The 21,105-nt window shown below is 28.0% G+C and overlaps 1 protein-coding gene across 3 annotated transcripts in view; it reads left to right on the top strand.

The window, feature by feature from the left end:
- The window catches only part of LOC107440949 (clavesin-2), a 53,863-nt gene that overhangs the window by 24,823 nt on the left and 7,935 nt on the right, over positions 1–21,105 (top strand). For all 3 annotated transcript variants that reach the window (XM_016054048.5, XM_016054050.4, XM_016054049.5), the window contains exons 3-4: positions 7,993–8,232; positions 15,981–16,174. In XM_016054048.5, coding sequence (XP_015909534.1) covers positions 7,993–8,232; positions 15,981–16,174 — 434 coding nt within the window. The remainder of the gene's footprint in view (positions 1–7,992; positions 8,233–15,980; positions 16,175–21,105) is intronic.

Genomic DNA, 21,105 nt, shown 5'->3' with positions numbered 1-21,105 from the left:
TAGAATAAGATACTCTCATTCATGCATTGATGGCGATTTCATAAGGCTGCTTAACTCGAAAAAGTCTAGTATTTCCCATCTCTTACAATAGGTGAAACAACCAGATAATGTTTTAAATAACTGTATAGTTTTGTATTTATGGTTTTTAACCATACTAATTGTAAATGGTTTCAAAGCCGTAAAGATAAGAAATGCTCAAACGATAATACATCTAACTGCAAACTTCATATTTTATTGGATGAACAGACTGCTGCCAGCTATTTTACCGTAATTTCAGAATGAAAATTCTAACAGTGTACATGTGAATGCAAAGCCTTTTTTTATTCATTCAAGAACTTTGAATTTTATTTTGATATTCATTCAGTTATTTTTAAAAATATGAATTTCACTTAACTCAAATTATTTAAATTAACTCAAATTATTATAAGGCAAAAAATAATAAAACATTTAATTATATTTCAACAATAAAACTTTTTTCTTAAAAAAATTCCTAAAAATACGCTTTTTTAATTGTGTTAATTGGTATTGTATTGCACATAAAATTTATTATTAAAAAATCAAAAGGCGTATTTAAAACAATGGCCTTGTATAGTTGGATATTAGAAAAGCGAATGGACAAATTAATTAAAATCAAAATCTAATAATCAGTTGAAGTTGATGTATGATGTGCAAAAAACAGGTATGCATACAAAAATTAAAAGTAGTTAAATTAGGTATTTTAAAATAAATTATAACGCGATTTTGATTGACTTCTTTGTAATTTCGCGAAAGTGAAAATCTATCAATATTACGTATTAGTTTCCAAATATCCAAATATTAGTTATCCAAAATATTTATTGCGTATTAGTTTTTTTCGTCTTCACAAGTTTTCATATCGAGTCCTAATTATTTTTTTTAGTATCTAAATTATAATTAGTTTAGTAACAATGAGCTTTACCGTCGATTAATCAAGCAAAGGTGAGTTAGAAAAAGTGTGCAATAAAACAGATGTTTATATCTGTTTTTATGTTGAAATTTGCATAATCCCGAGAGCAACTATCAAAAGTTATTAAATACCTCTTTTTCACAACTTAAATTTATAATATTTCTTCATCAATAAATCCGATAGCGGTGTATCGAAAAGCAGTGTCTAATCAAATATGTTTTGATAAAAAAAGATTTTTTTAATTAAAATTTTAAAAAAACCTACGCTACTGACAAAGGTAATGCAGAACCTTCTCTGAAATCGTATGTCATATTATAAACACGGAAATTATTTATCATAGGAAATTAATATATAACTGTATAACTAAGATATTAATAAATATTGCATTGTTTCTAGTCTGATTGTAATTAATATTTCAGTTTAGATAAGTCAGCCCTTACAGAAACTTAAGGTATTTTTGAGGTTGATTTGAGGTTGATTCAAAGTTGATTTCAAAAACAACCTTAAAAAAATCAACCTCCCATGGTGTATAATCAAGGTATATAAAGCTGTTTTATTCACACTTGAGGTTGAAGGAAACCTACTTTAGAGCAACCAGCTAAGGAAGGTTGTTTCTGAAGCGTACGGATTATATTTTCAACACTTCAAGCAAATACGCATGTTTGAGGTGTGAATAATTTCACACGATTTAACTATAACTATTTCCGAGTTATATATAAGGTTGATTTTGTGTGGTGTAAATGAGGTTGAAATTGAGGTTTATTAATGAGTTTATTTTTAGTGCAAAACATAACCTTATTTTTAATCTCAGATGTATGTTTTTGAAATCTGTCAACCTCAAAACAGCCTCAAAAACACCTTATTGTTTTGTAAGAAAGGTAATAATGAAATAAAAATAACTTGTAATAAGAAAGATACTAATAAATAATTTTTTTTATTGAAATATAAATACCCTTAACAATCAAAAGCTAAACTGTAAAAATTTCTGGATCAAATTACGGTTTAAATACCAGGAGAAAGGGTGCATCATCCGTAAAATACATTTTTTCCATAAAATATATTATACCTTCCACCTAAAATATTATGCCGTAATCTTTACATTAATATTTAATTAATTAGAGGTATTCAGCAATTTTTACTGTAATTATTACTATAAGAATTACAGTATATAAAATGTTTTGTTTAATAACATGTTTCTGTAAAAATGGATATTATGGTAAAAAGTAACGGTACCCTAAGTGCTTTTTACCGTAATTTAATCAAGAAAAAATTTTGTGTTCCGGATTTTATTGCTGTATTTTGTACAATAATTTCGTTGCTGTAATTTAATCCAGATTTTTTTTGCTGTATTTGTACAGCATTTCAAATACTGAAATTTATATACCGATTAGTAATATCGCAGTTGTAATAAATAAGGCAACAATAATAAAACAGATCTCGATAGGTATGAAAATATAATTTCCTGCGTATAACTGAAAAATTATTCATTCAAAATTTTAAACTTTTGAACTCTAACAATTAGTGTTACAGTCCTATGAAGACAATCAGGCATAAATTCGAAACAGTACATAATAAAACAGGTGCCGATACATAAAAAGCAACGAATAATGAAAGATAATTAGTTCTAAAAATCATAATTATCATTGCCCTATTTGTCTAAGTTCATATTGTAATTAATAACGCCATAAAATTAGATCATTCTTAGTAACGCCTTGATTATTGTAAAACTGCTCCTTCTGGGTGTAGATGTATAAATCTTTTATTTATAAGATTATTTCTTTGTAAGTTAATTAAATATGTCTTACAACGTACTCTCCTGCACTTGCATATTCATAGAATAAAACTCTTGCAGAAATCTGATGGAATAGAAGAGTTGGTTGGTTGTGATATATCAGTGAATTGGAGTATATTTAGCTTCAAAATTCGTGTGTTGGCAATAGGAAATAAATATTTTGCCAGGCTTTTATTTCTCATCAGCAACCAACTACTTGAAGAAATTTATCTAAATATCCCTAAGATGCTAACTTATTAGAAGAAAACTTCTTTTTAAGTTAATTAAATCTGTTTTACAAAACCGTACTCTCCAGCACTTGCATATTCATAGAATAAGACTCTTTACAAAAAACTGATGGAATAGAAGAGTTGGTTGTGATATATCAGTGAATTGGAGTATATTTAGCTTTAAAATTCGTGTGTTGGCAATAGGAAATAAATATTTTGCCTAACTTTAATTTCTTGTCAGCAACCAACTACTCGAAGAAATTTATCTAAATATCCCTAGAACTCACTTAAACTGTTTGCGCCAAACCGTTTTCAGTCTCACCATTCAAATTTGCAACCAAAAAACGGTTTACTAAAGTTACTCGTTAAATGCAAAATGCAATTGTAACCTTGTCACTTTTAGACACGAAATCCGCATGCAGCCTTCTTTCACTTCGAGCTCATGGAGATACATTCACTCATTACTTTCCCTTCTTAATATCTCCAAAATTGAAAAAAAATAATTAAAAAAAATACGCAGTATATTAAAATGATTAAATTAAAATCTTTCCATAAAGAAGATCTTCATCATGTTGGATAAATATAATATATTTACTTCATAGAAAAATGCATAGAACATTTTTCTTACAAAATAAATGTACTTTCCAAACCGTTACTCTCTATTTACATTTTTATTTTTTAGTAAAATAATTTTTATTCATGCTCTAACTCAAAATCATTTATCTAAAGATTTGAACGCTATATTCCGTGATAAACATATGAATCATTTTAAAACCTGAAGCTAACACTTGACTTTCTCTTCCATTCTTTGATTTTTTTATGCGTATAAAATAAAAATAATAACTTCAACCGTTTGCTTTTTAACTCGACAAAAAATTGAAAACAAAGTAAAAGAAATGAGGCGATGTTACACTTACGGACATTGCCTAAAGAATTAGAATATTGCCTTAAGATCTTCGACAAACACAATTAACATGATTAAGGAAAAAAAGGTTCCTAATTTAAATCACTTGACAAACAGAAAGCGTTTAGGAAAAGGGAGAAAAAATTTTATTAGTTTTAAAAAAAACGCTCGTTTAAGAACAACGCTTTAGAATTAAGTTGCAGTTAACACTTTTTTTTTACTGATTTGAATTTTAGACTCTAGGAGACATAAGATATTTAACTGTTATTTTAAGCGAAAGTTTCTGTTCCTGAATATCAGTTTAACTTATGCTTATTTTGTTGTATATCTTGAACTCGTAATGCAAATTAAAATATTTTTGCACCCTTTTAATGCTAAAATCTGAAGTTTGAACACAATCGGTTAAATAGTTCCTGAGAAAATATTCAAAAAGCATTTTTTTAAGCAAACTAATATTGCCCTAATATTTTACAAATCATAGAAGTTGTTTTACATGAAGGAATGAAATTTATCAGTTAGAGTAGTTCCTAACATCAAACACATACAAACATTGCAATAGTTAAAAAAAACCCTAAAAACCTCTAATGTAGATTTTGTGTGTAAAACTTTTTAATGGTATGTTATTTTATATTATGTTATGTTATTTATTTATTAATTTATATTATTTCTTTATTTTTTTATTTTCTTTTTATTTATTTATTTATTTGTTTGTCCTATTTATTTATTATCTCATTTATTTATTTACTTATTTATTTAATTATTTTATTTATTTATTTATTTTCTTGATTATTACTAATATTTTTTTTTTTGAAAATTATTCATAAATTTTTTAATCATTCTTTCCTCAGACTTGATTTATGCTTACAAGTTGACGCAATGTTTGTAAATAAAATAATAAAATCATTCCATTTTTTAAACTTAATAAGTTTATATTACCGTATTTTAGATTATAAATAGATATCTAGAATTGAATACTAGTTTAATAGAATATTGGTCGAAACTGGAGTGAAAAAATGCAAATTCATTGAACTAAATGGTAAAAATGGGTAAAAATTGATTTAGAAAAGACCACGTGATGTCACTTTAATGTCATTATCACATCAAACACTTAAAACTCTAAAAAAAACAACCTAGAATTTGAAAGTACTTTCTCTTTTTCTTAAATTAAACTTTTCTTTTCTCCCAGGGTTGATTAATGCTTACAAATCGGCAATATTGTTTGTAAAGCAAATAAATAAAAAATTTTCTTTTCCATTTGTCTAACCAGATGACTTGGTAAGTATACATTGCTGCATCTTTGATGATAGAAAATTGACACCTATAACGTATTATATAAATTTGATTGAAGTGACACCTGCTGAGAGCTTTATAGGAAGTGTATTATGATTTGAAGAATAATTAGAACAAAACATTGCCCTAAGCTATTTGTGAAAGTTGAGTAATTCGTGATTATTATTGTAAGTCTATTTATGCCAATCAGAACTTTAATTTGAAGTATTGTGTTACTGCAAACTTTTCTATGACACAGAATATTGATATATTTTTTATTTATTAAGGTAGGATTCATCTTTGAATATGATGATCTACCTTTTTTACGCTATCTTAAATTTTCGTTTTCAGTTCATTTACTGTTTTCGTTTTGGAATAGTTTTTTCTGAGCACTATCTTTTATTCTATATAAATTTAAAATTGTGATGGTTTTTTTCAATATCAAATTAATCCTTCTGATGTCATTTTATTAACCTGTTATTGTTGTAGTTGTTTACACTGAGGTTGCTTTTAAACAAATACTTGATCTTAACTAATTCGGGTGAGGAGATTTCAAATCTAAAATTAGTTTTGCTCCTAAAGGTTGCTATTTTCATTTCTTCAAAAATGACATTTCTGGTCTTTTTTTTGCGGAAATGTTCAAATTTAAAAACGCCAACTTGCGACAAACTTCTAAGTAAATTAGAGCATACGTCAGAAATATAACAACATTGGAATCCATGTCAAAAAAGATCGCCATACGCCACTTAAGGTCCTTCCCTATTATGAATAACTTCTTTGAGTGTTTAACAAATCATAATTAGGAAAGCTTGAAATAAACAAAACAAAAAATTCTAAAATATTATTTTCAGTGCTGAGCTTAAAAAAAGTGAGAGCAGAAGTTCCAGATGTAAAAAAAAAAATTTAAATTAAAAAAAAAAATAAGTATAAGGATTTTGCCAGACAGTCACTGTTAAAACATGCCATTTAACTTGCACTTGTCTGTACTGCTAATGAATAGAAATAATATTAATAATTTTAAAAAAAAGTCACTAAATGTTTACAAGTAATAATATTAGAACCACGGTGGCTCAGGGGATAGAGCCCTCACTTTCTAATGAGGTGATCCGAGTTTGAATTCCAATGGTTGCTGGTTGATTTGAATTCCGCACCCGGCTTGCACCGACCACAGTACTGACGTAAAAAATGCTCAGTGATAGACAGATCAGGGATTAAAGTGCCCTTTACATCAGGCTAACCATGGGAAACTTTCGTGGTCGTCCTCTTCATTCAACGCAAATGCGGGTTAGTTCCATCAGAAAGTTCTCCACGAAGACAAATATCTCACTATATTTGATCCAGGAGTTCCTTTGTCTTCTGAATCGGGTTCAAAATTACAAGGCTACGGAGTTGAACTCTGTTCTCGGCTCGCACTAGCCACGGTGCTAACATAAAATATCCTCAGTGGTAGACTGATCATTGGTTAGAGCCCCTTGCCGTCAATCTAACCATGGGAGGTTTACGAGATTTTCTTCTTCATGTAACGGAAATTTCTGTTAGTTCCGTCAAAAAGTAACCCATGAAAGCTAATTTGCTTGCTCCAGGCTGTCCTCCTGTCTTCTGGGTTGGGATCAAAATTATAAGGCTACGGAATTAAAAATTGATGGTCGTAAACTCATAATTAGATCGGTTGTTCATCGTCGGTTATAAAGAGAAATAAAATAATAATATTCGATACATCTTCTCTAAAAATGAAATGGAATAAAACTTCACCTACTAGAAGTTGTAATTTGCAGTTGTCTCTATTTTCAATCTCCATTTTCAATCAAATTACCTAAAAACAAAAATTAATTCTTAAAATTAAAATTTCAAATTTTTTTAAACGAAATTTGAATTTTCGGAAACGAATAAAAGCACAGTTTTTATTGCTAATAAATAAAAAATATTGTAAGAAACTAAATGTTTATAAATAATATCATTAGATATTTCTTCATTAATAAATGAAATAAACAAAAACTGTAAGCAAATAAAGTCATTGTGTTTTTTAATCGCTCTCCCAGTCATTTTCTTCTTTTTCTGGGCAATTTTCTCTTTTCCAGCGTTTTCTACACTGCGAAAAAAAAAGTCTTGTCAAAACTACCGGAATATGGTAAAATTTGTTTTGTTTATGGCTCTAGGGGAGCACCAAAAAGCTTTGTAATTCTTAACGTAGCGATTTAGTAATGATTTGGTTTAGATGCACAATGAAATAATGTTTTAAAACATATAATTAAATTTTGTAATTTTATCATTATATCTTAAAGTATGGCATAAAAAACATTTATTCGGTTAAATTTACTCTTCACGTTTGTATTTTTTTACTAAATGTATGGTTATAAGAACTATAATTATAAAAACCAGAATTTCTTTTAAACCGTTACTAAATGAACGGAAGAATTAATAAATGAATTAAACCATTCATTTAGTACATTTTAGTTTTTTCATTAACCAGAATTATTTTATTAGAATTATTTTGTTTTTCTTTTACCAGAAATGTCATTAACACTCGACAATAATTTTAGCAATTTTTTTTCTCTGCATAGATATTTATTCACTAAAAAGAGCAAAACGGAATAATGAACCAGAAGTCGTCGTTTTTTAACTGTTCTATTCTACGATTTCCTCTTTTTTTTCCAGCTTTTTCTGTTATTAATCCTCTAACTTACCGAAAAAAAAAACAATCTGTATTATTTTCCCTCTTTGAAACAAAATTCTATATTCTTAAAAATAAAACAAAATCTCTTTAAGCTTTGAAATCCAACAGTGGTTTAACTTTTGGTAATATCAAATGAGTTTAACTAATAATAATATCAAATAAATTTATCTAATAAGTCTAATTAATAAATTTTAAACACGAATTTTCTTTTTTTAACAGCCGAGAAGAATTTTTACGTCAGAACCGATGATAGCTGTCTTCTAGCCTACCTTAGAGGAAAAAAGTTTGATGTGAGCCGGGCTTTCAAAATGATGCAGAACACTTACAAACTGAGAATGAAGAAAAGCTTTTACGATTCTCCAGACAACAGTATAGTTCATGAAGTTTTTAAGCAAAATTTCATAGGATTTCTACCTCATAGGGCCAAAAATGGAAGCGCTATATTTGTTGTTAAATTGGGTAAGTAGATATTTTTTTTTAAACTTGATGATCATACATGCCTAAGCATTGTTTACTTCTTTACTTTAAAGGGAAAAAAATGGCTGGGATAATCTAGTTGGTAGGGCGTTGGGCCCGTGTCCTGAGTTCGATCCCCGCCTGCCGAAGACTTCTGTATATGGTAGCGTTGTAAATGGCGACTGGTGCACGTTAAATCTGTTGGGTCACCAAGTCCTCCATTTTCCCATAACAAATCATACCTCTAAGGGTACTGAATTGGACAATAATCTCTCTCTGGTTCAGGTCAAAATTACGACCTGCGGAGGAATAAATGGATCCACCGTATAAACGGGCTGACAAGTACGTGTGGCAGAAATGAAATTCAAGGCCATAGATAACAAACTGGAGAACACTGGAAAACAAGAAAAAGCGCCGTTTTTGCTTGTTCCGTAACATGTTCCGGTAAAAATGGATTTTAACAATAAAAAGTACCGGCAATTGCCGGTATTTTGACCAGAATTGGATCCTAATTTTTTCCGGTGTTAATGGAATCAAATGTAGTTGCCAGGTCTGATGTAAAAATATGCAGTCTGATGTAGACCCGCTCAGGGAGCCTCCTAGCTAAAGGTGTCTCGCAGATCCACCAAATGCACTGTAGTATGAAGGTTGCGGGCTCGAAACCCGCCATGACCGTGAATGTCATGAGCTTTTTTAATTGGTGCTATCTGTTCAATTTGACAATTGCTGCTTTAAAGACATCTTTATAATGAGCACATAAACCTGCACTTGTATGTGTAAGGATGACTATAAAAAAATTAAATTGTGACCACTAAGATGTACCATGGTCGTGATTGCGTAGCAATCAAAAATTGGTAAACCCATCTTCCTTCTTCTGATGCTACATTTAGTAATTTATAAAGGACATACCTGTACTTAATTTGTTATCATGACTTTCAAAAAATTTGCTTGAGAATAAGTCTTATATAGGAAGTAAATTTTGTCATAATATAAAAAATTGCGTAAATATTTTATGAGCAGTTGAAAAATTTAGATACGAATTTACTTGTCATGAAAATTAACTAAGCATATTACTTTTAAAGAAATTTAATCCTGAAAATATAAAAATTCTTCTTTCGCTAAAACAATATTTAAAATAAGGCTAATTGGGTAGCTCAAATTGATGCCTCGGCTCTGACTTTATTATCTTTTCTTACTCTTTTCCTTGATGCAGTGAAATAAAAATTTTGATGACAACTTTTTCGAGAAAATAAAGTAAAACTACCAAAATATGGTAAAGTTTTCAATTTTTCTGTCTCTATAAGAAAGCCAAAAAATAATAATTTTTTCCAAAGTGCTTTTGTAATGTTTTCGGAACCAAAATAACAATAAAATATAGTTTTATAATGCGTGATAAAAATTAATAAATGTGGTAAAATTTCTTCGTGGTATGCTTTACAATATGGTATAAAAATCATTTATGGCATAAAAATCATTATATATTAATTTTCAGTTTTGTATTTTTTACTAAATCTGTGGTAATCAGAGCTATGATTTTGAAAATCAGAATTTCCTGTAAACCGTTACGATAAAAACAGAAAATTTTTCAAATAAACGGTTTAAATACCGAATATTTTGTCTCCCATTTCCTGAATTATGTTTTGTTTTTTACCAGAATTATCATTACTGTACAGTACGGAAATTTTAATATTTTTCTTTCGCCTTGTTAACATAGACTAGCAATCGCGAATCTAAGACCCAAACAATTCTCATTGGTACAAAACAGGTTAGATCCTATTGAAATGTAAGTTTGGGCTGACTAGGATCACAAGTCATAAGGATTGAGTGAGATCAGTCCGATAAAAATGAGCCAAAACTTATTTCTAAATTTAAAAAACTTTGATAAAAAGAGTTTTCCTGTTAACAGGCTCGAGTAAATTCGGTATAAGTTCTCTTTGTAAAACAAAATCAATTCCTTAGCAAGCAAACTTAAACTCATCTGGAATTAATAATTTTTTTAAAAAAAACGTTGGAAAGTGCTTGCTAATTTTGATCTGAATTTCGAATTCATGGACGCTTTTACCGGGGATTAATGCTACAACAATAAGTCTTGAATCATATCTATTGTAAAAAAATAATCTCAAACTTGAGTCAGCTAGTGGAATTGATTCTATTACAAATGGAATCAAATATGATATCAAATGGATTTTATTCTATTACGACAAGCATCAATTCATCTCTAATATAAACAAAAAATCAAAAAATTTTGAAAAAAAATTTTCTACTTAAATATATAACTTCTGAATCAGATTACAAGTCATGGGCATCGAATAAAATCAACCCGATCCAAATGAATCCCATCTCTAAATTTCTAAAGTAGTAATTCTTTCAAAAAAAAATTTCTCCTAATTTTAATATTAATGATATTAATTAACAGAACATTAATTAAACGCCAAATTTTTATATTATTTTCACGTAAATCGTGTTATTTGGTATCATGAAAGAAACAATGAAAAATACGGGTTACAATAACAGCTATTATCTAATTTGTTGAAAGAATTAACAAAAAAATGATAGTTAAAGTAAAACAAAACCAATCGTGCAATGCATTGCTTTTTTAAACAAGAAAAAACTTTGAGTATATGTAAAAAACGTTTTTGAGTATGTAAAAAAAAATTTTGATCCGAAAAGTTCAATAACAAACTTAAGGAAATTTTTACACTACACGTGAGTAATCAAGCAAGGATACGTGTTTCGTAACAATTAATATGCAAATGAGTGTTACATAATAAATAGTTTAAGAAAGTGCTATTATATTGTTAACTAAAACCGCGCCATCTTTGAAATCTTCTTTCTTTGTTAAATATTAGAGATAAATGCTGGGAAAAAAATAATGGTACGATTTTCAAGAACCATAACAATTTGAGTAGTTACAACTGTTATGAGGGTACCATAATTCAATCCATAATTGTAATAACTGTAAATAAAACGGTTATTATAATTATGGATCTTGTTTTAAATGACATAGTCATCATAATTTAGACTGTTACTGTCTTTTTTAGCATTTACAGCATCAGCTATGCATATTATTATAGAGGTAAAGGTGTAAATATGGGCACCCTCTTTTGTTTTTTTGATAAAATTACTTTCAATTTGAAAAATTCTAGATTTTTGTCTTTCATTAACAACTATAACAAGTTTCCTAAATGCGAGAAGGCGAAACAATGATTAACATCAATTATTTCATTTGAAAAAAGTTACCAAAAATAGTTTAAAAACAGGATAAAACATTACAAAATGGTACAGTAAAAAAAAAAATTATTTAGAGAAATCGCAAGCATAACTGGCTATTTCAGCCTCGGCACAATCTAAGTGTGCCGACATTTCGCACATAACACATTTCACTCTCCCGAGTGTCTTCAGAGAACAGTCCGACGATGAATCGTATCGTTGCATTTCCTTTTGTGAAGGCCTTTCTTCTTCCCATCCCTGCCCCCTAGCCGGTCTCTTACCCCGGGAAAACTCAAGGACGTCTTCTTGAGAGCACTTTTGTCAAGCGACTTGGTCAACTGATTCTTGTATGGTGATGAGGCCTGGACCTTGCTGCTTTGCGTCCACGAATAGTGGTTCTCTTCTGAAGGATTTTCACGTGGTTATCTCTGGCCAAGTCAATGACGTCTGGATTTCGACCATCTAAGATGAGTAGAACAGTCCTTTGTTCAGTAGGAATGAATGAAGTGAGTGAACCATTCGGAAAACAAATTGTTTTGAACCCATCCTGAATGATGAACTCTACCAATTGCACCATCAGGACATCCTCTCATTTGAACTTGGGTCATGTTTGTTCTGGGTCTTGCTGTTTCGCGTAAAAATTTACTGAAAATATTTTTGTTGTTTTAAAAAAGGTGGTGCAATTATGAGAACCCTTTAAATGGGGGCCCATATTTACACCAATCCCACTTAAAAAAGATGGCCACTATCACATGTAACCTAAAAGCATGCATGACTAAAGGTGTGCTTCAAAAAGTTGCTTAAGATCTCCGCTTTCCGGATATCACTGTGAAATTATTTTTAACTAAACATAAGTACATGAAAAGAAAACGATTTCACATGCCTCTCAAAAGTTTGCAATCCAGAATAAACACCGATTTACTCAAAAAACTCACGCTGCATCCACACTACTTAAAAGAATGGTTCACACTGCTCTCTACTATCTTATATTAGCAAATGGCGCCATCTACAGTCCTCGCCACCAGTCTTCAGTACCTCCCATAGTCACTAAGGAGGGGTGCCCATATTTACACCTGTGCATTTAAGATGCATTTTTACCGGAACAGGTTACGGTACAAAAAATCTGTTATACCATAATTGTTACTGTAATAAGTACCATAAAATCACTGTATTACTCTAATTAAGTAAATATTACTGTAAAAATTTCTTACAAAAATTTTCACCTCTTCTTTTAAGATATAAATTGAGACTGATATGCATCTTATAAATAAACTATCTCCTTTCTATAACTATATTTAGTTTTTTTTTAATATCAATTCGTAACTGATACCAAAATCTTGGTATTTGCCCATATCTGCAAAGCAACCACAATAACTAGTAACGCGTTTACTTGCTACTCATATTAAATGGCCAATTCTATATAGTCATGCAATAAAATGTAAATTTCTTTTCATTTTTAAGGGAAAATACGATAAAAAATATAAACATGCAGACCAAAAATGCTAAATAGGCACGCTAAAAGAAACAAAAAAAAATCGAAATCGAATTCAGTTAACAGAGGTATTTGGATTAAAGGGTTTCGGATAAACAAGACTTTGTACTGTCAGACTGAGGGGCCATCAGACACCCAACCCCCCCCCCCTAGTTCTAGCTCTAAGAAGTTCACCCAATAAATGCATAGTTACTAATGGAAGCTTAAGGGCATTGGAAGAGAGTAAAAATGTAACAAGTTATCGATAGATAATATAGCCAAAAATAAAGCTAATCCAGCGTTATTAATATTAAATTATAAATAATCTGACTTATCACAGAAAAGCCGTAAGAATTTAATATAATCTTCTAACCGAACCACTATAGTGGTTAAAGAAATAAAGTAGATTAAAGAAAAATAAAGTTAAAAATTGATTTTGATATTCGATTTTACGTGACGCTGAATTAATGAATTATAACATTTGTATTAAATAAAGAAGCTTAAATGAAATTAAGTTAAAAATTGATTTTGATATTCGATTTGTCACGACACTGAATTAATGAACTATAACATTTGTATTGAATAAAGAAGCTTAAAGAAATATAAAGTTAAAAATTGATTTTGATATTCGATTTGTTACGACACTGAATTAATTATAAAATTTGCATTGAATAAAGGCGCTTAACCAAAAATAAACTTAAAAATTGATTTTGATATTCGATTTGTCGCGACACTGAATTAATGAATTATAACATTTGTATTCAATCAAGAAGCTTAAAGGAAAATAAAGTTAAAAATTGATTTTGATATTCGATTTGTCATGACACTGAATTAATAAACATTTGTACTGAATAAAAAAGCATTGAAAACATTTGTATTGAATAAAAAAGCATTGAAAACATTTGTATTGAATAAAAAAGCTCGATGAAAAAAGAAGTTAAAAATTGATATTGATATTCAATTTGTAGCGATACTGAATTACTGAATTTATACACTTGTATCGAATAAGGAAGCTTAAAGAAAAATAAAGTTAAAAATTGATCTTAATATTCGATTTGTCGCGATACTGAATTAATGAGTTATACACTTGTGTGGAATAAATTATCTATAAAAAGAAGTTAAAAATGTTGATATTCGATTTGTGCTGACACCGAATTAATGACTTGCACACTTGTATTGAATAAAGAAGCTCAAAGAAAACTAAAGTTAAAAATGTTGATATTCGATTTGTGTCGACACCGAATTAATGAGTTGCACACTTGTATTGAATAAAGAAGCTTAAAGAAAACTAAAGTTAAAAATGTTGATATTCGATTTGTGTTGACACCGAATTAATGAGTTGCACACTTGTATTGAATAAAGAAGCTTAAAGAAAACTAAAGTTAAAAATGTTGATATTCGATTTGTGTTGACACCGAATTAATGAGTTGCTCACTTGTATCGAATGAAGAAGCTTAAAGAAAACTAAAGTTAAAAATTTATTTTGATATTGGTTTTGTCACGACAATGAAGAGTTATTTACTTGTATTGAATTCAAAAGTTAACTGTTACATTGATTGTCAAGGAAAAAAAATAAAATTATTTATCATCGCTTTCTATAGAATATGACAAAAATTTAATAATTAATTTAATTTAATTATAACAAAAATTAGAATGATTGAAAAATTAATTTTTTAAAATTAAAGAAACTTTAAAATCTAGGAAACATGTAATTCCTATAAAGGCATCACATAGCTTTAAAAAAATTCATAAGGTCGTAATATTTTTCAATTTCGCTTTCAAAACCAATTATACATTAACAATAAAACTTTCAATACAACCGCGTTATTAAAATAATTTAAATTTTTGATGTAACTGATACAGGGTTGCAGAAATTGTAACGCTCAATAGAGTTAAGCGTTGAGTAAGAGCCATTAACACCATAAAAGTGAAAACAAATAAGAAAACAAAACAATATTCTTTTCTGGTTTTTAAAACGTGATAAGAATGAATTAATTCTTTCAGCCATATCTTTTTTAGATAAGACATTTTGTTTTTGTTTAGATTACTACTCGTGTCTAGCAAAAAGCAATTACTATTCAGGAAATGTTTTGCATACTTAACAGTATTGATGCGCATAGTTCTGTTCCAAATATTTGAAATGCTATGTCATACTTTAATTGACAATTTTTGTATGTAGTTATTGTATAAGAAAACTTAAAAAAAAAGCATTTAATTTATTTTTTTTTATTCCATTCATATAATTTGCTCAAATTCTCAGCAACACACAAAACAAATCACGCTGTTTCTCATCGTTAAGATGAGCATGGATTTATTTTAAATTTTAATTTTAATGAATTCCTTTTTGCCGGAATATATACGTAATTAAGTGAATAAAATTGATTGCTCTGTTATATATATGTAAGAATTTTTCAAATCTATATAGAGCAATCGAACATTAAATCTCAAAGAATGGAAATTAAAATTTATTAATGAAAAAATATAAAAATTAAAACTCAAAGCAATAAAACAAAAATATTTAAATAAGATCTTTCATATTATTTTCGGACAGAGAAGCGAAACCTATTAGTATGCCGTTTGAAATTTTATGTTTTTTTTTTTTTTTTAAGAAAATGATTAAATTTCATAAATATTCCTTGGAAAGGGGAAATTTTCAGTCGTATAAGTTTTTTAATCAAACCATTTACCGTCAATAAAAATATTGATTATTTTAATTTTGATTGTTTATTTAAAAAATGCAAATAATATTTTAGTCAAACACGTTTTTTCCTGATTTTATTAAAATGATAATATTTCTACTTTCTTTAATATTTTTTTAAAAAGCAAATCAAGATCGACCAATTACGTCTACATCCTGTATTTTATCATTTAAAACAACTCATATTAAAATGAACTAAAAATTTGTACATCATACAATTCAGAAATATTTTATTTAGCATCCTGTACATCAGCATCGATTACTATATTTTTCATCCAACCAAAAAATAATTTTAAAAAAAGCTTCGCAAAATTATAATATTTAAATTAAGAACTATTTACAAAACTGAGTTCAAAATATCTTTATTTATAGGTCAATGGGATCCCGAAAAGGTGGACCGCGATCTCCTGATGTGGGTGGCAACACATTGTGTCATCCACAGTATCGAAGATCCAGCAACTCAAGTAGCAGGATACACTGGCATAATTGACGTCAGAGGCGTCAGTCAAAAACATTTAAAAATGCTTACGCTTGAAAATATTTTACTTATTATTTATTCCACAATGGTAAGTGGCAACAAAATAATTTTTTTAAGAACCGAAAAATTTCGTGCAATTTTGAGTTCAATAATTATAATTAATAAAGTCTTCAAAAAAACTGATAATTAAGTAATATTGAAATTATTTTTTATAGAACTAATCATGTTTTAGAAAATATATAATTATTATTTCTCAACTGTTTCATGATAATTGTTAAACTGTTGGTTTTTGCTTGTAAAAAAATAATTATAAAAAGTATATTAAAAATAATCCGATAAATTTTTTTTAAATGACAGTTTATTTTTAAAAAATAATAATGATTAAACATTATTATAAGCGTAATTATATTTAATAAAATATGTATTTATTTCTATTTATTTATTTTAGGACATATATTTCAAAATTTTAAATACATTTGTTAAACAAATCCTTAATTTTTAAAAATTGTTATGACTTTTAAAAGGGATCATGTATTAAATAAAAATAATATTGTATTAAATAATAATAATAATATTTTTAAAATGTTTCTGTTTACAATAATATATATATATATATATGAATCACGTGACTAGCTCATATAAAGTTTGATGTAAAGATAGGTCTTGAAATTTAAGTTCATCATAAAAGAGAAAATATCTAGACAAAGGCGACCGAATGTAGGCCCCTTTCCGGCTATTTTGAAAATAAAAAAAAGAATCTAATGACCTGCAAGCACGTTATAAGACAATAATAAATATACCAAGTTCATTGACCTCAGAGGATATGATGCAATATGTTACAAGAAATATATATTTTCAAAGTATCGTGTTCAGACAATGTTTTTTTTTTCTTTTTCTTTTTTTTTTTTTCTTCTTTTTTTCACAGTTAGAAAACTTTCTTTCCTTTTGAAAAATATCCATATCTAAATCATAATTTTTAATATGAAATGAAGTTTATATTACATAAATTTAATGCTTAAATCAAAAAGAAATTTCTTTCGAAAACAATCATTTTTCTCGAAAATAAAATGATTTCTAGCATTATTAAGACAAACTTTTTGTACCTATATCTGTCAAACTTTAATTTCATGCATGTATTTTAATTTCGGAAAATATTAATTTATATAGCATATTTTTAATCTAAATTAAGATTTTATTATTTGTTTCAATAATTTATAATCTTTTCCTGCTTAAATGAACCAAAAAGGCATGAATAAAGAAAAAATAAAAGTACAGAAATCAACATACAATAGTTTTGGTTCTGTAAACAAGAACTAATCTTCCATATCCAAGACACTTTCTCACTGTCTTTAAACATTGAGGAAAGTTCTTGTTTATGGTACCGAAACTATAGTATTTCCATATCGGTATCTTTATTCCTGCTTTAATCACTTTGTTATTCCTTATTTATACTTAAAACAAAGCATACCCTATGCTAATTTGGACACTTAATATTTGATCGTAAATTTATCATCTGTTTTTAATTATTTATTATATCAGAATAGTATTTATTATTATCATAACTCAGTATTATGATAATATATAATCATTATCATCATACTGAATTATATATGATCTAATAATTATATCATATATAATTTCTTATTCGCTTTTAATAATTTATTATTACGTAAATTCGAAAAATCTCTCGAATAGTTAGTCCGCAAAATAGGTGACATAAAACATCTGCTACAACACATATTTTGCTCCAGGATTTATGTCAATACAGAAATTACTAATTAGTTTCAATATAACTTATCCCAAGTATTATACAAATCTGCACTCTTGGAATCTTCATTCTGAAATTATATTTAAATGACCACCAGCAGTCTGTACATCCGATTAACCATAAAGTTCAAGGTTAGAAACATTTCCTTGCATTCACGAATTGGAAACCGTTTACAGCTGGTCGGATGAAAAAAATATGAATGTATAACTATACAGTTTTGTAACCACTAGCATGGTTTCAAAACAATAAAAATGAAATTTTTACTAGACATTGGAAATAGATTACGTTGGACTTTTCGTTTGTTAAGGATATTGGAGTTAGGTTGTGGTTTAATTTCGCTTGTCAAGTGAACCGTGGAATGTGGCTTAATTAGTCAATCAAATTATGATGAATGATGGGAAATACCAGACCTTCTTGTGTTAAGCATCTCTGCGGTGCTGCCATCTATGCGTGAATGAGAGTTTCGTATACCAATAGTCCTAGGTCATAAACTGAATAATCCTGGGTCATAAACTGAGAAGAGCGAGATACTGAAAACTCCTCATGTTTTGGAAGAAATGGGGAATTTTTTTGGTTTCAAAAATGGAAATTAACCATCTGTCATGACTAGGACTGGGCTATAAATCGATATATCGCCACATATCGATTTAACGCTTATATCGGCAAACCGATACAGCAACTTTCATTCCAAGCGATGCATCAGAAATCTGATTTAAGCCGTCGAGTGAAGAAGACGATATAACGATATAGCGATACACGCAAGGACTTTCTCTTACGTTCCGATGCCAACTCGCGCTGTGGAAGACGATATTGTTTCGTTATGTTGAGACGGCCTTGACTGATGAGCGGTAGAATCAGAATCACTTTTGAGACCTTATATCGTTATATCACATGTTCGTCTAATATCGTTATATCACACCTTCGCGATTTGAAATCGTTTCTTGTAGATTATTTTCAATGGGATTACCTTCGTGATCGCCGTCGTAACCTTGTTCTGAACGCAATCTATTATTGAAAAGAATTTATAAAGAAAAGTTTCTTCATTAATTAGGTAAGTTTTTTATTTATTTTCTGACAAAACTTTTTTTATATTTTTAAATGTGAAAATTATCGGAAATCTAATTTAAGGCATCCATAAGGAATTAAATTACAAAGTAAATAAATTTGTTAGGTTATTTTTTTACTTTCTCTTAATTTATTAGAAACCTTTCGGACAAAACTTCTAATAATTTAATGGGCTTCTATTACTGATTTTAAATTTATAAATCTTGAGTTGTTTTTATTTTTAGAAATAAAGTTAAAACAAAACTTATTTTTTGGACATAAGTCTATAAACTTTATTTGTTCAAAAGAATTTGAAAAGTTTGCGAATTTTATTCATTTCTTTTTTTTTTTTTTATCAATTACTACTTCGTTTTATTAGAGAGTAAAATCATTATTTTTTTTTAATTTTCGTTTCATATTATTAGTTAATTAGCTAAATATATTACCGAATATCACAATTCTTTTGTTTTTATTTTTAAGAATTTAATTAAGAAACTTTGCCTTACTTTGTTTTTCGTTCATAATTCGGTCATTATTTAATTTAATTTAATTATTTATATGAAATAATAATAAAAATAGTGTTTAAGAAGCATTTTTTTTCTAAAATTTATTTAGCTCTTTGTTTTAAGCATACAAATAATTTTTTAACGAACTTATTTTTTAAATTTTGTTCCTATGCTGTTAGGTAAATATATTGTTAAATTTCACTTTTATTTATTTTTTTATTTTTACACTAAGAAATCTTTTGTTATTTGCGTGATCATTTTTGGAAAATATAACAAAACTTGTGCTTACTTCTTCATTAAGAATTTGAACATTACGATCGAACTTAATAATTCTGTAATTATTTACGCATAATAGTACAAGCAAATATTGATTTGTTAAAAAAAGTTTCTTTTTTTTAAAAAAAAAATATTTTTAACACTTTGTTTTAAGTGTATAATGAATTTCTTAACAAACTTTTTTTATAATTTTTAAAATTTTCTTTCAATAATTTCAGCTAGATATCTTTAAAAATTCCCTTTTTATTTTTAAACTAAAAAATCTTTCAGAGAACGAAAATTTTAAGAAATTATTATAAATCTTATGTTTACTTTTTAGTTTAAAATTCGAACATTTTTAATTTTAAACTTCGGCTTTTAGTCAATCTAACTTTTATTTTAATTAAACTATATTTTGAAATTTTAAAATCAGCTTTTGTTTAATAACAATATTTTTTTTCATTAAGGGTGTTTTAGGGGTTAACTTAAATTAAGACTGCTTATACCTTATAAACGATAAAGAAGTGCAAGTATTTCATTCTGTATCTACACACATTTTTTCAATAAATATTTTAAGTAAGATTTGTACATCTTAGTCAATTTATTTAATATCTTTCTTTAGCAAACATATATATTTTCAAATTTATAAATTGATTTAAATCAATATGCGTATGAAGTCTTGATAGAAATCTGACTTTCTGTGCCTTAAAGTAAATAAAATTCAAAAATACTATATCGCGATACATCGCTATATCGCGATGCAAAACTGACGATATATCACGATATATAATTTCTAATATCGCCCAGTCCTAGTCATGACATTCGAATATTTGCCCTCTCGGCTGAAGTATGCGCCCAAAAATTATCAGGTGGCCATTGTAGTGTTAAGCATTCAATTAAAGAAAATAAAAATATGACTTCGTAATCTTTATCACACGGCGTAGTTTCCAGCTTCCAAAGAACGTAAGCTCGATTCTCATTGGCTGTGGGCCTAGTTAGCGCGAATAAAATTCCTGTTGTTTAACCGTATTAGAGTAAAACAATCAAAAAACGGTTTTTCTCACATTTAGCAGTTTGAATGCCATCCTATGATTATTTTACCGTTTTGTTTGAGTATTGTAAAACAACAATTAAATAAATTGTTATATAACCATTTTTTTTTTTAAATTTTTCTACGTTTGTGGTACATTTAGCTCTTTTTAAATATCGATCGGGCACACACAATTATTCTTATGCAATTCAATGACTCTTATTATTTATTCATTAAATCGTAAACCTTGAAGCTTAAAATATGGGCAATAAACAATTTTATATTTTATTTCTTAATACATTTGCATATTGTCAAAGTATTAATAATACCTTTAAAAGTGTTTTCAAATCACACATAAACTCGTTTATCTACGATATGCGTGAGATACTAGTTTTATGTCGTTGAAAAAAATATTT

This window comes from Parasteatoda tepidariorum, chromosome 5 (genome assembly GCF_982258835.1).
Source record: "Parasteatoda tepidariorum strain Cologne lab strain chromosome 5, Ptep-v5.0, whole genome shotgun sequence".
Taxonomy (NCBI): Eukaryota; Metazoa; Arthropoda; class Arachnida; order Araneae; family Theridiidae; genus Parasteatoda; species Parasteatoda tepidariorum.
Note: the sequence above shows the minus strand (reverse complement) of the source record. Positions and strands in the feature narration are given on the sequence as shown.